At 45.2% G+C, this 26,219-nt stretch overlaps 1 protein-coding gene and 1 long non-coding RNA gene across 3 annotated transcripts; one reads left to right on the forward strand and one right to left on the reverse strand.

The window, feature by feature from the left end:
- Window positions 1–978: 978 nt before the first annotated feature.
- On the reverse strand, window positions 979–4,760 carry IRX5 (iroquois homeobox 5). Its single transcript, XM_027729569.2, has 3 exons — window positions 4,334–4,760; window positions 2,652–3,057; window positions 979–2,401 (listed from the first exon to the last, which is right to left on the reverse strand). Exons 1-3 carry the CDS (start codon window positions 4,580–4,582, stop codon window positions 1,635–1,637), a joined length of 1,422 nt encoding a protein of 473 aa, XP_027585370.2. The 5' UTR covers window positions 4,583–4,760; the 3' UTR covers window positions 979–1,634.
- A 1,740-nt stretch (window positions 4,761–6,500) lies between these two features.
- Window positions 6,501–21,541, forward strand: LOC113992389. 2 transcript variants are annotated; one of them, XR_005563123.1, is made up of 6 exons: window positions 6,501–6,965; window positions 7,442–7,499; window positions 12,302–12,467; window positions 12,686–12,820; window positions 19,129–19,338; window positions 20,225–21,541. It is a non-coding gene; the product is annotated as an uncharacterized LOC113992389 (long non-coding RNA). The 2 variants fall into 2 exon arrangements; XR_005563122.1 differs by having other exon boundaries at window positions 6,503–6,965; window positions 19,129–21,541.
- The last annotated feature ends 4,678 nt before the right edge of the window (window positions 21,542–26,219 follow it).

Raw genomic sequence — 26,219 nt, forward strand, 5'->3', positions numbered from 1 at the left:
GTTCGGAGGGGACCTGATCTGCTCGGACAGCCGTACCGACGGGGACTGACTTTTGGTTCGAGGTTCCGCGCCCAATGCCGCTGGGGAGCCCTTAATCCACTCGGGGACCCACTTTCCCCTGCCTTGGGCTTTGGAGTGGCGGAACGGCGCGGAGAGGGCTCGGGGAATTCTCTTTCCCCGCACCCAAGGGACGTCTGGTGGCTGGGACTGCCCCGGCGGCGCGGCCCCTGCCCCACCACTCGCTAGGGTGCAGCGCGGAGCGGAGCGCGGCGGCCCCGCGGGGCTCCCGCACAGCCGAGCGGGCGGCGGGAGCCAAACCCGGGCCGAGTGTGACACCTACCTGCCAGCGCCGGGAGCACCGCGCCCGCGGCCGGCCCTGCGCGGGACTGCGCGCCCGCGGGCGGTCCCCGGACCGCCCCGTCCCGCGGGCCGGGGGCAGCGGGGCAGCGCGCCGGGGGAGGGGAGCGGGGGAAGGGAAGGGGCCGGGGTGGCCCCCGCCGCACCCAGAGCATTTGCCCGTGCAGTCGCCGGCCTCGGCCGCCGACGCCGCACCGCTGCAGCAGCGACGCGGGCTAAATCTGGCAGAAAATCGAACTCATTAGCAAAGTTCACCAGCTGATTGCTTTGCATAAAACACGACACTGATTGGAAGTAATTAGGTTAAAAGATGGGACTGCGCTTCGATTTGGTGTTTCTAACAAGTGCTTTTGTGCGTGGCCTGATTTAAGCCTTCACCTCCGGGAACAGCGTCCCTCCCGCGCCCGGCCCCGGCCCGCTGCCGCCGCCGCCTCTCCCGGCCCCGCGGGCGGCTCTCGTCTCCGGAGCCCCCCGACCTTTTAGAAATTGCCTGTCACTTCGAAAAACACTTCAGGTACTACTGTGAGGTCCTAAATGGAGCCCCGCGTCTCTTTTAACGCATGTATTTTTTTTTCTCAGCTGTGCACGTATATGCCCGTTGCAAAAAGAGAGTGGTTTTGATTCTGTTAAAAATCTCTTTTAATTAAATATTTGCATTTTACAAAGGCGGCTGCAGTTTTTTGTATCTAATACGTATAACCTATTTCCTTTTTTTTGTTCTGTTTTTGCATTATGGTTTAACTCACACCCAAGGGAAAAAAAACAATAGGCATAAAAAAATTAAATTAAACTTGTATATATATATTTTAAAACTATGAAACAATTCGGAAAAAGACACAGAAATGTATATATTTATATTACGAAAACAACATTAATGCCTGTACAGGTGTCTTGATTTCATAATTTACTTCAAAGATACTGTATTATCAATTTAAATACAAAAAAGCTACATTAAATATACAGAATAAGATTTAATACAAATCTTTCTTCTTTGTGTGTGTGAGAGAGAGCGTGTCACTCCTTTGCTTTTCACTTGCTTAAGACATTTCTGGGCGGTTTCCACCCAGCCATTTCCAATAGACTCTATAAACTTTTGAAGAGGGTGCTGGGAGAGAGGGGGGAGCTGGTCTTTTTCTGTTTGTTTTGTTTTGTTTTTCTTTTGGTAGTGAAAAAATAACTGCCAAAGCAATTTATTATTTCTTTCAAATAAATTAAAAAAAAAAAAAAAAAAAGAAAAAACCACAGTCCCAGGAGGGGTTAGGGAGGAGAAGCCGATATTAAATGTTGGACATACCTTTCTTCAGTTCGTAAGGTGAGTCTTTGCAAAGGTCTACTTGGGACTGGCTCCTGATCATTTTAGTGTCTTTAGCCAGGCTCTCGGCTCTGCTGAGGACAGTCTGGTTTAATCCATTGAAGTGGGCGCCGGGGGCGGCGGCGGCGGGGCCGCCGGCGGGGTGCCCGTGCAGGGCCCCGAAGGAGCCGTAGTTCGTGTAGCCGGGGTAGAAGGGCGCCGTGTAGTAGAGCGGCCGGGGCAGGACCGCCCCGTTGGGGAAGGGGCACTGCGCGGCCGGCGAGCGCGGCCGCGGCGGCGAACGCGACGGGCCGCCGCCGCCCAGCACGGCGGTGCCGGGGGGCGCCGCCTCGCCGCCGGCCTCCTTCGCCTTGTCCGCCGAGGTGGCGATCTCGGCCAGCGACCAGAGCTTGGGCTTGGCGAGGGCCGCCTGCTGCGGCGAGTGGATGACGGAGGCGCCGGTGGCGGCGGGCAGCAGCGGGTGCAGGTCGGCGGCGTGCGGCGGCCCGGCCGCGGCGGAGGGCGGGCGGTACGGCGGGGGCTCCTCGCCGCCCGCCGGCGGCGGCCCGCGGCCCGCCGGGCACGGTCCCAGCGGGGAAGCGCCGGGCGCCTTGGGGGGGACGGGCGGCCCGTCGAGCCGCTCCTCCGCCGTCTCTTTGCAATCCGAGTCACTGAGGCCGCTCTCGGTCTCCCGGGGGCCGGGGGACTCCTGGAGGCGCTCGCAGCCCGGCGCTGCCTTGGGATCCGTCGCTCCTGGGGGTGGAAAGGAGAGGGGTGGGGGGCAGCTCTCGGGCTCACCCTGCGCCCCCCAAACCCGCCCACCCACTTCGCCGCCCACTCCTCGCTCCCCGCCGTCGCCAGGCCCGCACCGCTGCCCGCCGGCTCCCCCCGCCACGGTTGCCCGCTCGAGGGGACAGGCAGCCCCGCCACCGCCGCCCCGCACCGGGCCGGGGGCAGCCCCGAGGGCAGGGGCGCGGTGACCCGGCCGAGCCCGCCATTCTACCTGTGTCTGGCGTCCCGGGGTCCCCCTTCTCCTCCAGTTTCTGGGGCTCGTCCTCGTCGTTTTTCTCCAGGTCTATGTTCTCCTCTTCCTCCTCGTCCTCACTGCGGTTTCGCGGGGTCCAGGTCATTTTGTTCTCCTTCTTGAGCCGCCGCCGCGCGTTGGCGAACCAGGTGGACACCTGGGTGAGGGTCATTTTGGTGATGATGGCCAGCATGATCTTCTCGCCCTTGGTGGGGTAGGGGTTTTTCCGGTGCTCGTTGAGCCAGGCCTTGAGGGTGGCCGTGGCGTCCCGCGTCGCGTTCTTACGGTATGCGGGGTCCCCGTAGGGGTAGGAGCCGAGCGGCGCCGCGTACGGGTGGTACCCCAGGGAACCGGCCATGCCCGGCGTGTGGTCGTAGGGCGAACCCTGGGGAGAGAGGGGAGAGCGGCCCAACGAGGCAAGGTCAGGCGGCCGCGGGGCGGCAATGACACGGCAAGGGCAGCGCCAGGGCCTGCCTGCGGCCCCTGCCCGCGCCCTGCAGCCTTTCCCCCGGCGCCGGGCCCTGCCTGGCTTCTCCCCTGGCTCTTTCCCGGGAGGACGGGCGGAAGGGCCTGGGAACTCCTGGGGGGCCGGGAGTCTCCGGCCCCAGGAGGCCACCGGCTGCCTGCAGCAATCCAGCGCCTCTCCCCCAAATGCAGGAGCGGAAAAGCAAGTGGGCATCGCGGCGTGGGGGCGGACAGCGGCAGGGGGACCGGAGCCTTCCCCCCGCGCTGCGATCGCCGTAGGCAACCTGCCGGGCCCAGGCGGCCGGGCGGACTGGGCCGCTCCTCTGCCTGGCCTGGAGCAGGAGGAGGAAAAAATAAAGAGAAGAAGAGAAGAGAAAAGAGAAGAAAAGAAGATAAAAGATAAACAAAAAAAAGGGCGAAGAGGAGGGAAAAGAGAAAGCTCAGAGAAAAGAAAGAGAAAAAAAAACAACACAGAAAAAAAGAAAGAAGGAACTGTGAAACTCTGCCCAGACCCTAAACAGAGGGCAGAAGCTGAGCAAAACTCGCCGGGTTTTTGGGGGAGCTGCGGGGCGCTGGCGGCGGCCGCAGCTCTGCGGCGGGGATGTCCTGCACCCGGGCCGGCGCCGCGGTGCCCCGCGGGCGCGCACGGCGGCGCAGTGCCCTGCCATCCCCTTCACTTCCCGCACAGCCCCGCGGAGCAGCTCGCGGCCATGGGATTAGAGCTCTGCAATATTTAAGCAGCCTAATTATCGCCGTGCAGGGGAAAGTTGCCTGGGTTTATCGCCTGGATTTCTCCCATCGCCGACCGGTGCTGGGTTTATTCCCTTTTCAATCACAATAAGCTAATTGTTGAGGAATTACGACTGCTGTTTTATATACATATATTTTTAAAAAATTATTATTTTTTTTATAGGGAATGAAACCGGTCCCTGCCTGCCCCGGTCCCGCTCTCCCTGGCCGTGCTGGTGGCTCCCCCCGCGCCCGGCCCTGTCCGCCGCTGCCGCCAGCAACAGTGTGCGGCAGCGCACGGCGGCGATGCGGGAAAGTTGGGCGGCGATGCGGGGAGCCGCGCTCCCTTTTGTCCCCGAGACCTCAAAAATAAAATGGGAACAAAAAGCAGGCCCGGGAGGGGGGGCAGGCGCCCGCGGGATGCCGTCGTGCCCGGCGCGGTGCCGCCTGCCCGCGGCTGCTCTTACCACGTAGGAAGTGAAGGCGGCGGCGGCGGCGGCGGCCGGGTCGGTGCCGTACTGGAGATGGGAGTTGTAACCCGGGGAAGGGGCGGTAAAGGCGGTAGATCCGGCATAAGGGGAAAAAGCGGAGCCCGAAGAAGATCTCCCAAGTTCATCGGTCCTGGGTCCGGAGATCACGCTGGTGCTGTACGCCGGACAGGAGTAGAGAGCCAAGGACGCTGACGGCTGGTACAAGTAACCCTGAGGATACGACATGGCCAGGCGCACACATATACCCGGGAGCCCAAGGCGCCGGGAGGGAGCGGCCGCGCTGCCGGGCTGGGGCGGCTGCGGCCGGGGCTTCGCGGGCGCCTCTCCGCCCTCGCCAGCTGGGCAGCGGCGGCACCTTGCTCTGCGCCGGGGCTGCTGCTCCGATTTCGCCTGCAGCCGGGCACCGCTTCCTCCTTTTTCTCCCCCCCTTGCTTTCCCCTCTTTTTCACCCCCCCCACTCTCTCCTATCTCTCTCTCTCTTTCCCCCTTGCACTGGGGGGCTTTTTTTTTTCTCCTTCCTCCTCGCTCTCGCTTTCCGAAGGGTCCTGCCAAGATGCTAAGTTGGAAATTGCAGCTCCTGACGCCTTCTGCGCGGCCCGGCGAGGCTCCTCCTTCGCGGGGTGTTGTCAGTGGAAGGACTGGCAGGACCCCGCTGGGCTGCCGCGGCCGGGCCCAACCAGCGGGAGGGCTCCGCGCTTCCCTGGCCCTCCCCAGCGCTCAGAGGCTCAAGTGCGCCGGCTCCTGGATTGCAGTCACCTCCGAGCCATTTAAAATCAGCTCCAACTTTCTGCATGTGCTAAATACCGTGCGGAGCCGCGGTGCGCCGGAATGCAAGCCAATCAGTATATGAAAAAAAATAGATCTTTAATAAGATTTATTAGCCGCGCGGCTCCCCCACTGCACAGCCACCTCTCCTCGTGCTCTCTGCCCCTGCCCCTCCCTCCACTAAATCACTGGAGGTGGGATATACGGGGGGTGGTGGTACTGTTAGTTTTTCTTTTTTAAACAAAAAAGGAGATTTTCGTCGGGGAAGCGCCGCAGCCCAGTCCAGTCTGGCAGCGCTGGGCTGCGTGGCCGGTCGCCCCCGCGGGCAGGGGCCGTCCCGCCGCCGGACCTGTTGCGGGCGGCTGTGCGGGCGGAGCGGCGGCGGGGGGTCCGGCCAGGAGCGGGGCTCGGCTTCGCGGAGGGCTAGGATTTAGTCTTTCCCAGCGCCGGTCGCGGGAGAGGGGAGATCCGGAGGGGAGCGGCGGGGGCGGAGATGGGTCCGCAGGCACCTCTCAGAGTGCGGGTTTGCCCGCGGATCTCAGGGTATCCTCCCCCTCCCCGGCTTATAGAAGGGTCGAGGGGAAAGCAGATTAAAACCATATGAACCGGGATAAATCCCCGCCGATCAGGAGATGTAATCTCCTATGATTCCACCAGATATATTTTCCAAGAGAAACATATCCCGATTTATTCCCTTCTCGCTTTTTTTCTCCCCTCGCGGCTGAGGCGAAGGCGTCGCTCCCGCCGCCTCGGACCCCCGGTCACCGGGAGCCGGCGGGGCTGCACCCGCCTCGCACCCGCCGTGCCTTTCTCGGTCGAGGGAGGGGGGACGATACAATTACATTTATTTTTTTAAAAATCTATTTTGTTTTGTAACTTTCGCATTTCCCCGACCCTAATGCTCTCGCCTCTGTCCCCAGCGGGACGGACGCGGAGACAGCAAGGGGCGGGGGTGTGTTTTAAAACGGGCAGGCCGGGGCAGGAGCTCCCTGTGTCGCCGTGGAGGCGACACCGACGCCGCCCCGCTCCCTCCCTCCCTCCCTCCTTCTCTCCGGGGCTCCGTCCCGGCGGCAGAATCCACCTCCAGCTGGGCACAGGCTGAGACCTGCCGGGCAGCCCCGCTGCAGGGCCGGGGCCGGGGCTGAAAGGGAAGGGAAGGGCCGGCCAGGCAAGGCGCGCTCTGCTCGCTGGCTTCGGGGAGACGCGGCAGGAGCAGGGCTGGTGAGGGGGCGCCGCCCGCACTACAGTGCCCTACGTTGACTACACCACACTACAGTGCCCTACGTTGACTACACCACACTACACTGCACTACAGTACCCATCAGTCCGCGGCCCCGCCAGTCCCGCCCCCGGCCGTCCCGGCGCATGAGTGGCTGTGCCCCCGCCGGCGCCGGGCGCTCCCCTCCTCGCACGGGCCGGCCGAGCTGTCCCTCAGCGCGGGGTGTGGAGGGGCGGCGGCGGCGCGGGCCGCGCTTGCCGGGGAGTCCGGAGGCGGTGCTGACAGGACGGCGCGCGGAGGCGCTGCGGGCCGCTCCCGACCTGCGCCAGCCCGGCTGGGCTCGGCTCAGCTCAGCCTGGCTCAGCTCGGCTCAGCTCGGCTCAGCCCGGCCCGGCCCGGCCCGAGGTGAGGCAGCGGGGCCGCGGGTCTGACCGCGGGGCGCGGCGGCGGCGCTGCCCTGCGCGCTGGGGCGCCCCCTGACGGGCGGGGCCGGGTCCCCGAGACAGCGGGACAGGGGGACACCGGGACACGGAACAGCGGGACACGGGACAGCGGGACACGGGACAGCGGGACAGCGGGACACCGACCCCGCTCCAGTCGCGGGAGACGCGTTCGGAAGAAGAGGTGGGTGCCGGCACCCTTCTCGGCGATGCTGACGAGCCGCGCTCTGTCTGCTCTCTCTTCTTGCGCCCTCCCTCCCATTTATTTTTGGGGGTTTGTTGGTTTGGTTTGTTTTAATTTATTCTTTTAACGTACAGTGTACGGAGTTTCGTCTCTTTTAAAATCCACGCGGTTCTGCCCCCGTAAGCGGGACGGGTCCCCGGCTCGCACGCTCCCTTTACATGCTCGATCCACACAGGTGTGCACTTTCATCAGTTTTCAGCTGCACGATGTCACCGGTGTTTGTCCCCGGGTTCATTTTGCGATTGCTCTGGAGCGCCGCATTTCTCTTCCCACTCAAAAGCGCTTCTGTCATAATCCTCTGACAATCCCTCTTGTTCGGGGAGTGAGATATCGTCTGGTCAAGTTTTATACATTTAACATTCATTTTATATGTGAGTAGAATAACTAACGGCTTTTCCGTGTTCCTTTCTTTGTAGGGAGAAGCAGAAGTTTTAACCATCTTCCCATGGCATCTGACTTTTTTTGAGGAAGGAGGTAAGGTTAACGTCATGTAAAATTACCCTCTTTATTTCTGATGTTCCACTAATCTTCCTTCTGTAGGCGCACATTTTGGAAACTGTGGTGAGTTCATGCATAGTTTCATGCATTGCAACATAATACCAGAGCTGATTAATAAACGGCAGTGATAGGACTCTTATGCCGCCAGGATTGTAAATGTCTATCAAACTGACATTCTCGCTACATTATGCCACTATTATATTCTTTGCAGTTTTAAAAGAACTGTAGATAATTATTCAAGATATTGAAACATTTAGTTTATAGTTCTATTGCTGTGGTTGTCACCTTCACTTTATATCAAATTTGAGACTCATTTCTTAAGGATGTCTCTATTTTCTGCTTTATTTGCACATTGATAGCTCTGCTGAATGACTAGTCACAGCAACTTTTTCCTCTGATAGGCATATTAAAATGTGAAAGCCTAAGACTAATCTGCTTTACAGGACTTTTGAGCCATGTGGTTGAAGGGAAATAAGTTTGTTTCAAGACCGTTGTTTATGTTGTTCTGTCAGTTCTGTTAACAAATGTGGGGCTTGAGGATGCATTTGTTGCTTCTCTTCATTTTTACTGAAGGTAGGTACATTCGAAGGTATAGATGACTTCTTGGTATCAGGAGACTGAGTACTGTGTGTCTGTCAGTGAAACTATATCAGTGCAAATTGATATTAAATTTCTGGACTTTATATATTTTTCTCATAATTTTTTGACAGATAAATTATTAATTCAATAGACGAAACATTTACCCTTAAAATCTTGCTTAATGATGGGAAGTGCATTCTTAACTTTATTTAAATAAAGGCATGTGAATTTAAATTCTGCTTATATAAATAAATAATTAAAATCACTGTTTTTATAATCTTCAGTCTGATGGGCTAGTCCTGCAAGGCTGTTTGAAAAGATCTTTGGTTAGTTTACTAGTCGGACTCCAGTAGGGTTTTTGACAAGAGGGCAACTTGGATTTGAGATGCCTGCACAAAATATGACCCAAAATGTAGTAACATTTGAATTTGCATGTTTGTTTTTCTACACTGGTTTCTTTTGCATAATTTCATTTAGGGTATACAAACATATGTGGCACAGCATAAAATAGCTTAATAAATTAGTGCATGAATATATAATAGGGATCAGCTGTGAATATTTTCTTTCTGGGAGCAGAAAAAGAAGCAGACGGGTCTTTAAAATAACAGCAAACTGTATTTTAAAAGTACAGCCACTGGTAGATTCTAACTGTGAGTGGTTTGGTTCCAGGTGGCTTGTAGTGAATGGAGTTAAACTTGGATATCTTGGATATGATACACCTTAATTTAATTACTTTAGTAGCTACTTTCTGTTGAAACTTTAAAATCTAACGATCCCGCTTTTATTGCAGTCTTTAAAGATCTAATCGTTCTTGTGTGTGTCTGAGATGTAAAACTTAGTGCAAGGAGAGGCAACAGATTGGTTCCGTCATATGATTTTGTTGGTTTTTTTGAGAGTACTTAAAAGATTATGATGGATAATGCTGTCTTGCCAAAGAATGCCGACACAGGTGTTCATCATTATCTTAATTAAGATCCTGAGAAAATGTCATCTTTCGGCATGAATTATGAAGGGAGATGCATTAGGAGATCATTTCAACTTTTTTTTTTTTTCTTTTTACAAGCGTAGATGAGAAGGAGGCTGTTTTCTCAAAACCTTTTTGATATTTCTTTATCAGAGTACCTGACCTTAGACACTTACTGAATAATTTGTTTCTCCAATTCGATTTGTGAATATATTACCAAGAGATCTGTAAGGGAATCCTCTTAAAAAAATTTTAAAAAGTAATCCCCCTCCCATATATAGTGTATTGTATAAGGCTGGCCTATAAAAAGAAACCCCTGAGACTCAGATGGAAATTGCTGCTGGAAGCATCTGATAAGAGATGTTTTATACACTATATTTAAAAGTGTTAACTCATAACAGAGAGAAATAAATACACGTGAATATTCATTTTTTTTAATTAGGCATGAAGAGAAAAAAATTTTCTTTTCTCATCTTTGCACTACCATGGAAGTAAAACTAATTAGCATGCAAAGAGGAGGGAGGGGCTTGTGTCTTTCTATGTTAAATCAGTACATTATTAACTGAGCTGGAGCTAAAAAAATGCATGTAAAATATTGGCTGTAAAACTTAGGGACACTTTCCTGCGGATACTGCTGCTGGCTTCCCTAGGATGAAGTGCTGGGAGTTACAGGGTCAGTGAGTGCAGTGGAAATGCTGATGTTTTGTGGCTCTTAGCCTAGGTGAACAGTCTTGGGAAGAGCTCTCTCTGCAAGACACCCTCCACTGCTCTGCTGTTCCTTTTGCCTGCACTTACTTTGCCCAAGATGCTCCTTGTTCACACTCTGTGTTTGTGGTCTGAGATATAAACTTGTGAACACCTGGAATAACTCTTCTCTTCTGTGTCTAGCAATTGGGTATTAGTTAGCTTAGATAAAGTTTTGTTTTTCTTTCAAGCCTTTCTATGTAAAGTAATTTTTGTCTGCTAGAAGGAACCCAATTATCAGTCTCAGTTGTTTTTTTTTTTTAAATTGCTTCAGCAAACCTTTTTAGTGAGTGGAATAAAACACAGAAGTGCAGCTGGCAAGCCTTTTAAGCACCTAGTTATTGTATTGAACATGTAACTCCAAAGATCTTGACAGTATTGTGGGAGAACCTGAAATTGTATTTCAGTTTCCTTGAAGTTTCCTGTAATTAACTTAAATGACATTATTTGCTTGAATTTGTTGGCATAATATGGACTAAGTTAGGAATGTCTTTAGAGTTTATTTTACTTACAGTTCCATGGACATATGCAGAAAATAGGCTCTCGGTGAAAAATGAAAAACTGTTCTCTTTCATGTCTGGAACAAGTTTTTCACTTAAAGCAAACTGCATCTACTCTTAGTTGGTCCTTATAACAAATGAAGAGCAACTCAGTGGGAAGGATGGCTGTGGCTCCCCGTGCCATTTTATGGGACATGTGTGTGCCCATAGTTTCCCATATGGTGGCAAATTCCCTTTTGAATGCAGGTGCTGCAGCATGGTGGGAGCTCCTGTAGCTGGAATCTGGCCTCCTGTGTGGGTGTTAGAGGTGGGTGACTTTTAATAGCAGTGTTGTGTTCCAAAGGTTTTGTGCTTTATCTGCTTTACTTACATATATTTGCAGTCCTTATGGCTGGTGTTTGCAAGAGCTCAGCGGTACCTCTCTGAGGAGAAACATAGAGCCAGGTAGACTTTCTAGCCCTACACCCAAATAGTTCTTTTTAGCAGTTAATAATTTCTGGTTTTTATTAATATTAGAGCTTTTTAGTTTTTGTCCCTTAATGTAGATAATGCAAATGTGAATGATTCTTGAAACTGGGTTTTTTTCAGATTAATGTGTGTATTTGTAGAGCCAGAATAATGTGGGTTTTTTAATACATAAATCATTGTTTGAGGGGAAAAAAGCAAAGCAGTTGGACCTTTCAAGGTGAATATGGATTATTATAACAGAGTTTACGGTACTAATAAACTTGGGACTGGTCACTCTTTTACTCTTCCTGAAGGAGATGCATCTTCCTGAGCAACTTCTTTTTTCACAACGGGGCAAAACCTAGCTCCTTCTTTTCATAAGCACATATTTTTTGCAATATTTCTTAGCATTTTGAGCACAGATCAAGAACATAGCATTTACCTCTGAAATAATCTCTGCTGACACCTACAGAAATTTTCATGCCCTTCAGATTTAATTTTATATAGAATAATGCATGGTATAATACGTAGGTCCTCTGTTTTCAATTAAGCTGTATTAGGTAACTGTGCTCTTCTTTCATATCCCATAGCAAACTATCAATATCCAGATGGCAGTGTGCTGGAATAAAAGATAGCTACAGGCTTGGCTGCTACTGTAAAGCCAAGAACTAACATTTTAGCCTGTGTGATAAATAAAACCGAGGCTGAGGCTCTTGGTGTATTGGAGTTGCACTAAATAATTCTACAGCACAGTTTATTACTGGTTTCATTGGATAATATGCAGCTGTAAAACCTGCTTGAAGCTTTTATTAAGAATACTCTGTCATTATAAAAAGGTGCCTACAACTTCTTTATGATATTGGCAGTGCAAGAATTACTTTGTTTGTGCTGGCTTGCTGGCTGTTGTCTAGGAAGGACCTTACTGTATCCCAGCTTCTGTAGACATTAGGTTTCATGAATGTCTCTTGAGAAGAGGGACAGCTCTGTAGAGCCTGGGTTTCAAAGGTTATTTTAAAGGTATTTTTTTCTCTATGCTTTTTCTTAAGTTTATTTCAGTATTTAATTTATTACTTCGGTTAGAATTCAGCTGATATTCTCTGTAGTATAAAATGCGCTACTGTGTCCCTGAGTGAAACTCAAGCTGAGGTCACCCGGATAGATCTTTGAGAGGAGACAGCAGAAGGGCTGAGAGACTTTTATACTGGCTGAGAAAGGGATGGGAACACTTGGTAGAAGGCAAGGGACTAGACCTTTTCTTCTTCCGTTTCTGGCACATCCCATGACCTAGATTTGTTCATGTAACTTCAGCCTCAGTTTACCTAACTGGAACTCTCTGCTTGTCCCACACATGTTCAGGTTTAAATTGGTGTCCGTGCTCATATAATTGTTAGACTGTTGTGCTTTTGAGCAAGAGCAAGTTATTAATACTGTTACTGATTCATTAGCTAAATACCACTAAATTTTTATGTTCCACAGATCTTTGATTTCCATAGGCACCGCTTTGTGGTGAACCTCTCCACATGTCTGCGTTTTTATCTTTATAGAATGCACCCAAGAGCAGAAGCAGTGAGGTTCACAGTGGGGAAAATGAACCCAGCAGTCCATCCTATCCCATACCTGCCTGAGTACGGGAAGAGACCTCATACAAGCCAGAATGCATCTGGGCTTGCAGCTCTTTTTAATCATATTAAGTCCTATTCAGAGTTAATGGTAAGTAGTCTGCTTTTTGTATGTTATGATTCATTAAACAAGTCATTACAGTAGTGGCACATTCCTTTTGGTAGTAGGTTCAGTCTCTAACAAAATCCAAAATTAATGTTTCCCCATCCATCAGCTTTAGTCCTGTTTCTGTTGAGAAGATCATGCAGTGCAGGTGATAAGAATTGTAATAAGTATGCTCTTCTTTTCTTTCTATTTTTGTCCTCCAGGTGAGCTCAGTGAGATGAGATGGTCTCAGCAATGCTGAAGAAGGGATGAAGAGAATTGGAAGGCAGAGCTATTTCAAGACAGGATTCTTCTTCTTTCCATAATGCCCAAACATGAAGACTTTTAAACTTCATTAGGTAGAGTATTGCTAATAGCGTAATATCAATTATGTTGCATGATGTAATATTGCATTGCTACGTTGTTTGGTGATCATGTGGAGGTACATTAAATAAATGAACATATGCCAGAGGCTTAAATGAACATTATGAGTGAGAGTAGTAAATGGAAAAGGTGGGTAATAGAGGAAATGCTAATAGCTTTTTTTAAGCTAACATGTTTTCTTTTTTCAGCTCTTCCATAGCCTGTAATTCTTTGTTTCTTGATAAAGATGGAATGAAGAAAAACACCTTTTCATTCAAGAAATTGAAGCTAGTTCAACTTCTTAACCAGAAAGACTTCACAGTCCTCTTAGCTGTTACAGCATCTTAATGCTTTGTCCAGCAGAAAATAGCACTTACAGTGCTGACCCATAAACATCTGTAGTGCCACAGCATGTGCTGTTCTTTTTTCTCAGGGCTTCCCTTGTCAGGGAGTGGTTGTGAGATGTCTGTTGTGGCACAGCCCTCTGTGACCTCTTGCAACGAAGGATGGAATTTGTGAGTCCTTTTCTGTCTGCAGCTCCCTCCTGAGCCCAGTAGTTCTCAAATATTGCAAGCAAAGATCTGACAGTGTTGTCTGGGAGATGCGACTGACTTAATTATTATTAACATTTATTAAGTGCCTTACAATGGAGGGGAAGAGTCATTGCCTTCATTTTTACAAATAGGAGAGCTGGCATGTAGGAAGGATGAATCTCTTCTATCTTCTGCAATTCTTGACCCACCTAATTAGGTGATTGTCACAAGAAATAACAGCCTGGCTCAGGGGAATGGCAGTGGGGAAAGATGCCGACGCGTTCCGAGTGGCACACTGCTTCTCCCTCCCACCATGGCTTAATGTAGCGAGCACGGTCTTCCCTCCCTGAGCGTCGCTGGCCGGTGAGGAGATTGGAAAGGGCTGAGGAGCCTGAGGCTGTCTGTCGGATAGCTTCATTATAGATCTCACCCAGGGAAAAAGTGAGGTACTGCAACTCATTTCTAGGAGCTACATTTGTTTTTAGCAATTACTCACCCCCTGCCTCCTCCCGCTTCCTTTCGCGATAGGGCGGCCTTTCCCCACGATAAGCTGATCCGCTTCACGGCTGATATTTACACTTAGTTACCCTCTGAGGCACTCACTGTTTCTTCTGGTCTAAGACTTGACTTGTTGTTTTTTTTTTAATAGTTTATTTTGCTAAGAAAGAGAATCTGTCCAGCTGTTACAAACAATAGTGGTTTTGATGTGTATCAATAGTTAGAGATGTGTGTTTTCCATGTAGAAGATAAAGGGACTTAAAGCCTGCTTTAAAAGAAGGCAAACCTTGGAGAGGTTTACTTGATGTACAATATACCCTATTATTTCATTTTTAAAAACAGCATTAAGGGATTTTTTTTCAAGAAAAGAGAAAATAGTTTCATCTTTTTGATTGCATTTTTTTTCTTAGTCTCACAGTTGTGAGATAAATATTCAGGAGTTGGTAAGGTTAATGTGATTAAAATGAGTATGTGATAACGGGCTCTGCACATTAAAGATTAAGAGCTCAAATTATAGACTCCAGAGTGAAACACTCCATGAGCGTTTGTGAATTTTGTTTGTGCAAGGAATGCAGGCTTAGGCCCATGGTTGCAGTTGCACAGCAGTTTCATCCTGTGTGCTGCTTTTTTGTCATGTCTGATCTGCAGAGAATTCTCTCAAACTCTGTAGTGTCAGGGTGAAAATGTAGTGAGGTGGGGGACAAATGAGGAAATAATTTCAGTCCAAGCATTAGTGTTACTCTATAAAAAACGATTACTTTTACACAAATTATTCACATTTACAAAGATCGGATTTATAGCATTCAGACTGCTGTAGTTAATTCTTTATGTATGAATTGATCTTTTATAAAAATGTAATTCCGTATACAACATTTAATCTTTAAATGCAAGTTGAAAATATATTAGCAATTCATTTATGTATATTATGACTTTATTTCCCCTGTACTCTGCAGTCATTTCCCTACCCTAAAGTTGAATCGTTGTGTGCTTAATGAAAATTAGATGTGAAATGTAATATGTAGGGCACAAAGAAGCCTTGAAATCCTTATTGCTCTTAAAAAGACAAAGGTACCTCAGATAATTCTCCTTTCTTAATCTACTAAGAATTTGATGCATAATTCTGTTACGAGTGATTTGGAGTGAATGAAACTGAAATATTTTTAGAAGTAGTATTAGTACTAGATATTATTGCTTACCTTTTATGAAGCCTTATGAAGTTTTGTTTTAAAATTTAAAATGGTTTGCATTTTGGGAAGCTAATTTGAGTCTCCCATTGAGAAAGAAAAGTGTCTTGGACTTTTGTGGAGAGGGGAGCCTTGCTGTTCTATCTGTAAAATTTGCTAATGTTGCAACCATTGAAATAAAGTGTTTGTTTACATAACAGCAATGGCATTTCTCCTCCTCTTCCTTGTGGTTTTGTCCAACTAGATGTTATGAGTGGCAGTTGCAGTGACTGCTAAGTGTTTAAATGATGACACCATTATGTGAAGTGATTTTGAAATGAGAGATTCCAGCCAAGAATTACATCTGCTCTCATCTCCTTCAAATCATACTCTCTGGCTGTGCAGATTATGATTGATTTGTTTGTGACAGATTGCAGGAAACAGTCATTGATTTTTCAATATTTTACCTTAAAATTATTTACAGTTGTAACCAAGGGGAGGTATTTCCATGGGCTGTCAGCCCCTGAAAGACTGGGATAATATTCCCTGCTCCCTGACAAGACAAATTACCCGTAATGAGTGCAGTAGCTGAAGGGTATACTTTTATTTTAAAATATGTCAATAACCCCAGTGACTAAACGAATATTGATTCAGCATAATGAAGCCTGAGTAATGTGAAAATGAGCTCTTCAAGGAGCATGGTAAAGACTTTCTTTTTAGCTTGTAGCAAGAAGCTTTTCATTCTTTACTGTTAGATAGTTGAAATGTGCAATCTTAAACAACTCATCCTTAAACAGAAGTAATATGTAGAATAATGTAACAAAAGAACTTCAGGGATTTTCTGTTTGGTTTTTTTCCCCTTCTTTTTTTTTTTTCCCCCAAGTTTTTGTCTTCAATATATTTCAGGAGATCAAACATTTAAAGAGAAAAGTGCAAGTTATCCAGGACAGAGATAGAATTACTATTGGTGTAAATGTCTTTTGCAGTAATATTCTTCAGCCAGCCTAATGGCATTTTTAATGTGGATTCTGAATATGGGCATGGAAATATATCTAAATAAACTGCAGATTTGATTTCATGTTATTGACTTCTTGGCATAATGATGCGTGTTCTGTGTGATCGGTCTAATATTCTTGTCCTTTAACAGTTTAGAGTAGCTGGTTTATGAGCACCCAGATATACTGTGTTATAAAACTTAGTTACCATAGTGCACATTTTTCTTTCTGTAACATGTAGCACTGCATTTTTCTTACCAAATGAGAATTTTCAAGCAGTGATTCATTTAAATTACAGTAACTTATGCAGTGCCATAGGTGTGGTGTGGAAAAGCATCTAATAGATTAATACGAATGTACTTCAGTTGTTCAGGGTAAGGATTAGATTTAAGGCCATGCTGAGGTACAATTCTTTTTAACATTGAAAGAATCGAACACTAAAAAAAACCCCACCAAACCACCCTATCATGTGAAAGGATCAATTGGTCATTTGTATTCAAGAGCATTGTGCAACAATGGGAAGGCTCTGCAGAGGCACTGAGTATAAATAGCTGTGTAATCCAGACATACACAAAAAGATATCTTCTTGAGGTGTTTTTGTATAATGTGTCAATTATGAAACGATGTCATAGCCAGAAGCATTTAGTGAGCATGTTTGGGCACGAAGACGACTTCCCTTATTTTCTGAGGACTGACTTCAATTGCATCCAACTAGCTTGTGAAAATCTTCAGAAGGATGTTTTCCTATCAGCACACAGGTGATTTTTTTCCAAATGTCATTCCTTTAGCACAGCTAGAAAGTATTTCAGGAGGCACTTGAGAACCTGTGGCATTGAGAGTTAAATGGCAACGCTGGAATGTGAGATATGTTCCTGTTTTTACTTTGTTAATTTTCAGAAAAAAATGTGATGTACTTTTGAGTGGGTTACAGCTGTAAATAATTGTACTTTTGAGAGGGTTTGTGCACAGCACCTGGGATTTCCAAAATTTTGGAGAATTATTAATGGTGAGGCAGTAATAGACTCAAATATATAGCCCTGACAACAGGAGACTTTGGGGCTTTTGTTAAATGTTACAAGAGGTCTACAAATGTTCCAATGTTGAACCTTAATTTCCTGCTCGGTGGTATTTTACACATCCCGAGTTCTCTGCCTGTTTTCTTTGTTTCTGTATGTTTTATTTCTTTGGCCAACAGCAGGAGATGGGAGGGGAATGCTCTTTTTTGGTAGCTTTCTCACAGTAGCAAGGAAGAGGGAGACTGATCAGGGCTGGGTGCCAGTTCTGATGCAGACTGAAGGGCAAATAAACGTTTGCTTAAACAACATCTCCTTTTCCTGAATAACTCTGCATGAGCTCAGTGGTACCAAACTGAATAACAGCAGATACTGCTGGAGGTACTGCTGACAGCGAAACTAAAGTGGGCTCTGCTTGCAAGCCATTGGCTTGTTTCACTTGCAAGACAGGTAACAACTCTTGCTTTGCTGCTTTTCCCAAAGATGAGTTTGCTTATTAAATCTCTGGCATTCTAGCTCAGGTCTGAACCATGTGCTTGACACTAAAGGCAAATGGTGTATTCTTGGCTGCAGAAAGCTGACAAATGACTTGCAAGCTTTGTGGGGAATACTGGAGATTCCTGGTACCTTGGAAGCTCTGAGGTTTATTCACATATCTCCTTTTGGTGTTAGAATTGTGACAACTGTGAGTCCACTTTCAGGTGATTATGGAGGAGAAAAAAATAAAAACTCAGACATAAGACATTCCCAAAGAATTAATTGGTTAAAAGTTCTTATGGAATTTGGGATCTCCCAGGAGCAGAACATAAACCCAACTGCTGTTCAGTTAGGTAACAGTAAAAGCGTAAAACGCTGTGAAATGAAGGTCATGGGTAAGAACACAGTAATCTCCTTTGTGGCAGAGAAGAGGCTGTTGGTAAATCATGAAGGGCTAATATTTACGGGTCATATGTCCCTCCAGGCTTGGCAACTTGCAAATTTTGACCCATTTCAGTTAATTTCAGACCTGACATGAACACAGTGCATCAATATGCTCCTGTAGTGGAAAGGTGATGCGATGTTAATGGTGTGGGTGGTTTTGTGTAACAGTTCAGATCTCTATACCTATTTAATAATCAGATTCCTCTATGAATAAGGTAACAACCAAAACCAATGGTTGATTTTTTTAAAAAAAGTTATTATTTTCCTGTTTACTCAGCATCTGTGTTATCTTGCTCTACAGATCAGCCAACCAAAATGAGTTCATAGTTTAAAGAGTGTGGGAGGGAAGGAGTGCATGTTAATGTAGGTGATGGAAATTGTGCTTGCTGGCTGAGCTGTCCCCACACTCCCTGCCAATTTGTTTGTTTGAAATCTAAGAACTAATATATGATGGAACCCAAATCAGAGCAGTCCATGAGTGGGCAGATAGCACTATGTAGAATTTGCTAATCTAAATGTCATGATTAGTTGAAAACAATTCTTTGTTCCCTAAACTGCACATGTTGAAGGTGTTATCATTTATGAAAAAATCACTGCATAATAAAAAATGTATTGCATATATTGTGTATATGCAGAATGTCCACGTTTTCTTGGGATGACCATTTTATGTACTAAAAGCTGTCACTAACTTGAGTGCTGATAGTATCACAGAGTCTTTGATATGCTGACAAGTGGTTTATGGTGAACTGCAAGATGGAGATAACCCTAAAAAAATATGTGAGGGATCCAAGATGCTTTGAAAGTCTTGCCTAACTGCAATGGTTAAAAAGGCATGGCTGACTTTAATGCATGAGTGTTGAAATCTGTGTCTGGAATTATTGAAACAAGTTGAGAAACATGAACGGAATTGATAGTTGATTATTTTCCATTGTAAATGCTGGGAAAAGATGTACTGCGCTTTGCTGTGGCTTTTAAGGAGGGCCCACAGTGTCCTGTTTTGTTTTGTTTTGTTAACTTATCTTTTAATGTGAAGTGTCATTCCCAAAATGAAGTAATGTCCTTGGGCTGGTGGCAACAGCTGGAGTTGCAGAATTCATAAATAATTCAAAGAGGGATAAAGGGTGGGGGATTTTTTTTTTTTGTCATTTGAATCTTTATTATGTGCACACATTTCATTTTAGGTATGGCATCATTTGAATTCATTCGGTATGATGATTGCAGTGACCTGTCATATTTATTTTGATGTCCCTTCGAAGGACCATATGCTCTGTCCTCAGCATGAAAAATGATGCAAGTTGCTCAGTGAAAGGCAGCGCTGCTCCTGTAGGGATGAAGACCCTCACTTCCCGTTCTCACATCAGTGGATGTACAGCTACACGACAGTAGAGAAGGTGGAGTTGTTATGTCAGTGCAATGACTAAATGGCTGTGTAGTTTAGAGAATGGTGGAAAAAAAGGGCAAAGCTTTTTTGCATCGAGGTACTGTGTGGCATTATAAACTCAGCTGTCAGTGAGGGCCAGTTGGTGTGAGGAATCTGGCGTGTGGAAGATGGAGAAGATTAAAGCCAGACAGAAATCTGCCAAGGTGGAGGTGTGCCATGGTAGCTTTAATGTGGGAATACAATTAATTACTCTGTATGTTGGAAGTGGGGTTGCCATGCACACAGCCTTCCAGGGTTGCATGGGAGTTATTCTGGATATGCCAGGCTCAGATCTTTTTCTTTGCCCAATCCATGTCCTCCTTTCCTCTTGAAGCTGCTTGCTTAGCCAAACAAAATCTTGGATTTTTTGGGGAAAATAGGCAGTTGTAGTTTTCCTCTTCACTAATTCTGTTGTAACCATTGCATCTGGTCCTTCATTTATTTTGGTGGTGTGTTTTTGTTGACAAGAAGTATATTTTCCAGAAGTTACAGAGAAATCTACCAGTCTCAAGTTCAGCTATGTCCCATAAGTAATGAACTGCTTGATGATAAGTAATGTCTGGTCCCTACTGGCTGACACACATGGCTGGTATTAGCAATTCGTAGTTGGTGGGTAACAGGACTTTGTTAATGTTACTTCTGTATGCACTATTAACATGATAGCATTGCAACCACTTCGATATTTTCGTGGTATAAGGTGTAATTGCAGCAGTGAGTGGTGATTTGTATGAAGTATGTGGTCCATTGTGCTCATGCCAGTGGCAGAAGGAAGCCAATTAAGTGCAGGTTAGTGAAATAGAGTCACTAGAAGCTGTGAATGTGAATGATAACTGTATGCAAAATTGTTTCTTTTCTAGATCCTGCCATCAATGACTGAGCCTCCCTGAAATCTTCTTATCGGTTACTGCCAAGATGAGAAGGATAACAGGAAGGAGGAGTGCTTAAGTGGCTTTAATGACAGTTAATTTCATCTATTTATCAAATGACAGGTTGTTTTTTCCTCAAAACTCGATTGTCATGACAAGATGCTTTTGCAAGTCATCTTTGTAAAATAAAACTGACAATTTTTAGGCTACAAAGAGCTATTGTGTCTTTCTATACAATGTTGTCATTATGGTAAACCTCTGGAAAGTCTTTATTTTTGAAGTAATTTAACTTGCATACTTCATTCATTTATTTGAATGTCTGTTGAATGCTATGTGAAAAGTTTCTTGCCAGAGTTCTTTTATTCAATGGAATAGTTATTCTTACAATGCTCAATTTATTATTGTCTAAATTACTGTTGCCTTAGCCTCCTGCAAAAATGTTTCTTTTTGGTAATTCTTAAACAAATAAGGAATGAATGAGGTTTTGTCCCTGTCGTGTTTTGATCAGCATATTTTGCCTTTCAGTAAAAGTGTCTTCAGTTTTCAAAATGACACAAAGAAAGGTGCTTTCCTATTCCCCCCCAACAGAACATCTTTTGTGCAATAATTTTTTTAATATGTACACTGCCAAGATGCAATTACTGGAAGGAGAGAGAGAAGCTGTTGGGAATGTCATGTTATGCCAAATTAAGAATTATTAGCTCTTACTTTCTCTACAATCTCTTCGACTAGAACCTGACCTATTGCGTCTGGCATATACTTTGGCTCAAGTGGAACTAATGTGTCCTTGGAGTAGCATTTTAGAGTTACTTCAGATTCATGTTTTTTTTTCACAAGTCTGCTTTAAACTGCTGGGATTAACTTCAGAGAAGGCAAGAGATACAGCCTCCTTTGTCAGCAGCTGTGCTGGTTAAAGAAGGAGGCTTCTTGCACGCTTGCTTGCTCGCTCTCTCCGGGAGGTTATTGCCCCTGCTAGGGAAGCAAACTGAACTGCTTCCCTGAGCACACTCAGACTCATTTCAGCCAAAGTTAATCGTGTCATCAAATATTAGTTATCTATCACCCTGGGTCACTTTGATGAAAGGGCAGGGAATACACAGACCAGCTGTGAGGACGGTGTGTCTGGGAAGGGTGGTGAGGGTTGTTGAGGACTGGTCCTGGTGTAGCCTTTCCAGCAGGTGCAGTTTGCATCTCTCGGCTGTTGTAAAAATTGGACGTGTTAGAAAGCTGTGCAGTTACGTCATGTATAATATTCACATTTCATGGATATCTTGGATAATACAAAATAAACCTGTGCTTTTTGACTTACTCCTTCCGTGTGCCGGTGTGAGGGGAGAGATGTGACATAAGTGTGTGTACTTGGCAGACACCTATTTCAGGAAAACATATCTGGTCAAGGTACGGGAATGGTACAAATGTTTCCATTATCTAGAGAACACACAGTCGTGCTTTACTCATCAAAGAGGCTGCCTCAGCCAACACATGCCTCAGGAGAACTGCTTTTGACATGAGCTGCCTTGAGTGAAGAGGCGAGAACACCACTAGCAGGAGTGGCTGCCGCTGCTTCTCCAGTTTGAATCAGTAGGTGCTGGAGTCTGATGAGGCATCCAAGCTCCTGATATTCCCTGTGCCAAAATTATAACGGTATGGATAATCTCTAGTACTCAAAGTCATACTGAGAAACAATAGTGTGCTAAACAGCTCCTTCAACACTGACCCTTCTTGTGAGAAGGCTGTGGAGTGTAGGTGCTGTCCTATAGACAGCTTGAGGGTACAAGGAACAAGAGGCTTTCTGATCCTCAGGAACCTGAGAGCAGCAATGCTGCTTTCATCTCCTCTCGGGGCAGTGCCAGATGAAAAGAACAGAGTTCAGTCATAGAAAGGACTGAATATCCAGCTCAGCTGGCATGGCATCTATTGTCTTCTAATTGGCCTTGCAGTAAAGAATGAGGAAGTATGCACTGGCCATATTGTACCCTATGTAAGGGAGGAAAGTAATGTACTATGTCTAGAAAGGAAATGGTGTGTAAGGGGCAGATGCTGCTTTGCAGGCAAAGGACTGCCTCCCCTGGCTGGTTTATCCTTGGCAGCACTGCCTTATCACAGTGTCTTCAGGCCGCAGCCCACATCTGCTGTTCCCTGAACTGTGGGTCTGAAAAATAGTAATGTGAAGGGATGAGGCAGGTTGGGTCCCAGGACTAAGGCTTAAAGAGAGATTTGGATATGTGCACAAACTTAGAATTCACTAGTATTTTAAAATTCTGTGTAAAAAACTGTAGTTATGATGTGACAGTGGGAAACCTATTGCTTTTCTGCCAGGTTTTGAGTTGAATTGACTATGTACATGTTGAGATGTTGGACTCTTCAGTCGAAGTCTTTCTTACCTCGTTAGCCTATACGTGCAGTGTGGTGCTTGGTGTGTGCATAGTTCAAGGAGGCAAAGTGCCAGGCACATAGTTTCCAAAATCCTCAGCTTGCCACGATCCAGTCTCTGCAGTTCTGTGGGGAAGGGGGGTGTGGCTCCAGGTGTGAGAGCTGTGCCGTGTTGCAGCAGCCCAGGGCCCCATGGCTGAGCTCTCAGTATCAGTGCTGGGTTCAGAAGTAATATATCTCCTCCAAAGGACTGTTAGATGTCTCCCCTGACCATGAACTAAGTGGAAACAAGCCTCCACATCTTTCTGAGACAGCCCATAACTCATATAATTCTTTTTATCTTAATATGGACTATTGTAGTACCAAGGTTAAAATGTTTAATGAAATGCTTGTGATTCCCAGTAATCTTTTTGCCTGCTTAAGTGGTAACACATAGGTAAACCAGTACTGCAAAATAACATGTCTTACATAGAACACTGTTGCTCCTGTAACTGTTGTTACCCCAGTAAGTAAATTTTTACATCCAAGCACTTAAAATGATCAAATACTATAGTTAAGACTGCCATATTTTTATGGTGCTAAAAAGAAAACAAAACTTCAGAGAAGGCAGATTTTCTTCTTATAAATACTCCAAATAATAGGTTGGTTTCATATAGACTTCCTGGCTCTTTGGTGATTGCTATAATCTGTCTGAATCTATCAGGAATCCAATGCATAATTGTGTGTTTATTATGATAAATACGTGATTTTTTATATGTTCTCCACAAATATGTTTGACAAAACATAGTTTACCTTCTTAATAGGTACTATATGGTTACTTTCTAACTCCTTTAACTGCAGTTCTAACTTGATTGAATAAAAGGTGCATTTCTGAAAGTAATCTTTACATCTGTAATGGGACACCTGGTTTTATATGACTATTTGAATGCTCCAGACATAGCAAAACATTTTCAAGGCAGTATGTGTTGACAATATACAGAGATAAAAATCAGTTAATGACAAACAAAGGAGCAAACTTTTAATAAGGGCAATGAATCATTAGAAATTATTAGAAAGGGAATATTAGATTTTCTATCTTTTGGGTGAGGATGAAATGTTTTTATAGAGGTATATGCTTGAACAAATGGCTGGGTGGGGTAGAGGAATTCCTCACAGGCTTCTGTGGCTTTTGCAACACCTGGGGTCAGACTGGGTCATCTTAGACATCCTTTTGGCTTGGAAAGGAGTGAAAAGTCTCAGTGTAGCAAATATCTTCATAGTATGGCTGTTTCTACTGAAAAGTTACTCAAGGTTATTTAAGCTTCTCTTCAAAAAAAGGACTGGGGGAGGGCATTGGTAAGGTTCCTGTCTCCTAGTGCCATGCTTTTTTCAAAGGCTTTGGTGGGTTTCTCTTGTTCATCCATCCTCCCCCCCCCAGTCAGACATAAACATCTTTTTTTCAGAGCAAATGTCTTCTACAAAGTGTATACTTCTACAAAATGTAATGTTACCTTGCCGCTAGAAATAATTATTAGCTTTAAAATAATCTGACAACATCCTGCTGTGTATAAATTAGGTTTGTTCTGTGCTAAGATTAGTTAGCTGGCTCTCTTTCACTAACGCATTATAAGAAAATGATTACAAGTTGATTGTATCCAGTTATCTGACTTTTTTTCTTTTTAATGGGCTTTTTGTTGCTGTGCTGTCACCAAGGTTGAAATAAATGTGAGCGAGTCATACACTTCCAAGCTCCCTACAGCCTGGGAAGAGTGTGTTTGCTGTCCTGTACCATGAAAAGACTTGCGGGCATAAGTGTTTGGAGAAGGGGAGAGGTTGTGTGCACATAGATTTCTGAATCTTGTGCACCTTTGGTTTTGGCTAACGGGGATGTTTTCTGCTCTATGGCAAGCAATACATTACCACTGAAGTCCGAAATGCCGGGTATAATTGTGTTTAAATAGGTGTTGTTATTTTTTAACTTGTATGTTAGCCTGTGTTCATACAGAAGTCCATATTTTACCTGGGAAGAATGCTGTATGAATCAGAAAAAGCAGAAAAACTATTTAAAGTTTTGTGCTAGTGTTTAGGATTTTAAAACTAACTGTGAGGTCTTTATTTCTTTGTTTACAATTAATTAGGGTTAGAGTTTTAAAAGCTTAATGCTGACTGTAAGTGCTTTACAGTCAGTCACTGAGAATTAAGGGCTTGGCATGACTCACCTTTTTTTCCTTCAGTATATCCATTATTGTTAGATGCTGAGTAGTCATTACACATAGATGACTGATTTTTTTTGTATTTTACATTTTTACATGTTCAGAAAAATACTTTGTTAAAGCAGCTGCTGGGTGAATGGGGTAATTAAAGAACTGTACTGATTTTATTGAAGTTGACACGTGCTGCACATTCTGTGAAACTCAGTATGTGAGCAGAATCTTTCCAGGATTTATTGAAGGCAGACATCTAGAGATACTGGGGAGCTTTTCATAGTAGTAAAGATAACTTCCAAGTTTTACACTGTTACATAAATCTGTCTTTAAGAAGAGAGCTGTTATTGCAATACATTGCTTGTGTTCTTCATATTTAGTCTGTGTGTATGTTTAAGGTATGTACATATACACCTACACACAAATACTTCAGCTAAGCACTTTTATTTCTTGGTGATTATATATTCTATCTAGTATGTATTTGGAAAAAAATAGTATTCTAATGCTGACTGAGAATTTTAATTTGCTTGGTGCCAAAAGAAATCTGCAGTGTATTGTGGGGGTTTTTTGTTTTTGTTTTTGTTTTTGTTTTTTTTTAGCTGAAATGCAACCCTGCAGTTTGAATTGCAGCTCTTAGTGACTAAGTGTCGTGGTAGCAAGTAAGGAATCTTACTTAGCATAAACTGAGGCTTGGTTTCATTTTAAGTAGCATGATGAGTGCAATGTTCCACATGTGTGATACTTTTGCAACGTGTAAAAAAATAGACTTGTAATTGCCACACACAGTGACCAAACATGTTATAAAAGAAATTCCTCAAAAAGTCTGTTGAACAGATATAATCACCAATATGGTAATTTTTGTGTAATATGATCTTCTTTTTATTTTCCTTCCCTTTCTTTTTTCCAGTGTATTAGAACAATTTTATGTCCATTTGAGCATGTTCAATTAATCTCTGCCTTTCCTGTTAGCAGTTTATGTCTTTAAAGCATCTTTGACATTCCTTGCTTAAAGTTATAATTATGGATTTCAGGCAGAGGTAGGAATCATAGAGCTTTCAAGATCAGAACGTTTTTTAACCTCACTTCACGTGTGTTTTGTTTACATGGCCCATGGTGTGGAGAACTCTGCCCAGTAGCCCCTGCACTGGAAATGTGCTGCTGCTGCTTTCGTGAACGCTTCCAGCTTACAGCACTGCCATCTCCAGAACCCTCCTGAGAGAGAAAGTCTCAGAGCAGTAGAACACTGACTGGAGAAGCCTTTTCCAAAATCTTTTTAAATAGCAATAGTTAGTTCACAAGCAACTTTCACCCGAAAAGCCTGTGGCACCAGCATATGTTTGTGAGACATTTTTGCTTCCTGAAATGCTTTATCTAAGACCTTTTAAAGGTCTGGACTGGCTGTTTATCATCCCTATTTTGTGTGATTTCAG

Source organism: Pipra filicauda, unplaced genomic scaffold (assembly GCF_003945595.2).
Source record: "Pipra filicauda isolate LSUMZ 115617 unplaced genomic scaffold, ASM394559v2 scaffold189_size1545977_pilon, whole genome shotgun sequence".
NCBI lineage: Eukaryota > Metazoa > Chordata > Aves > Passeriformes > Pipridae > Pipra > Pipra filicauda.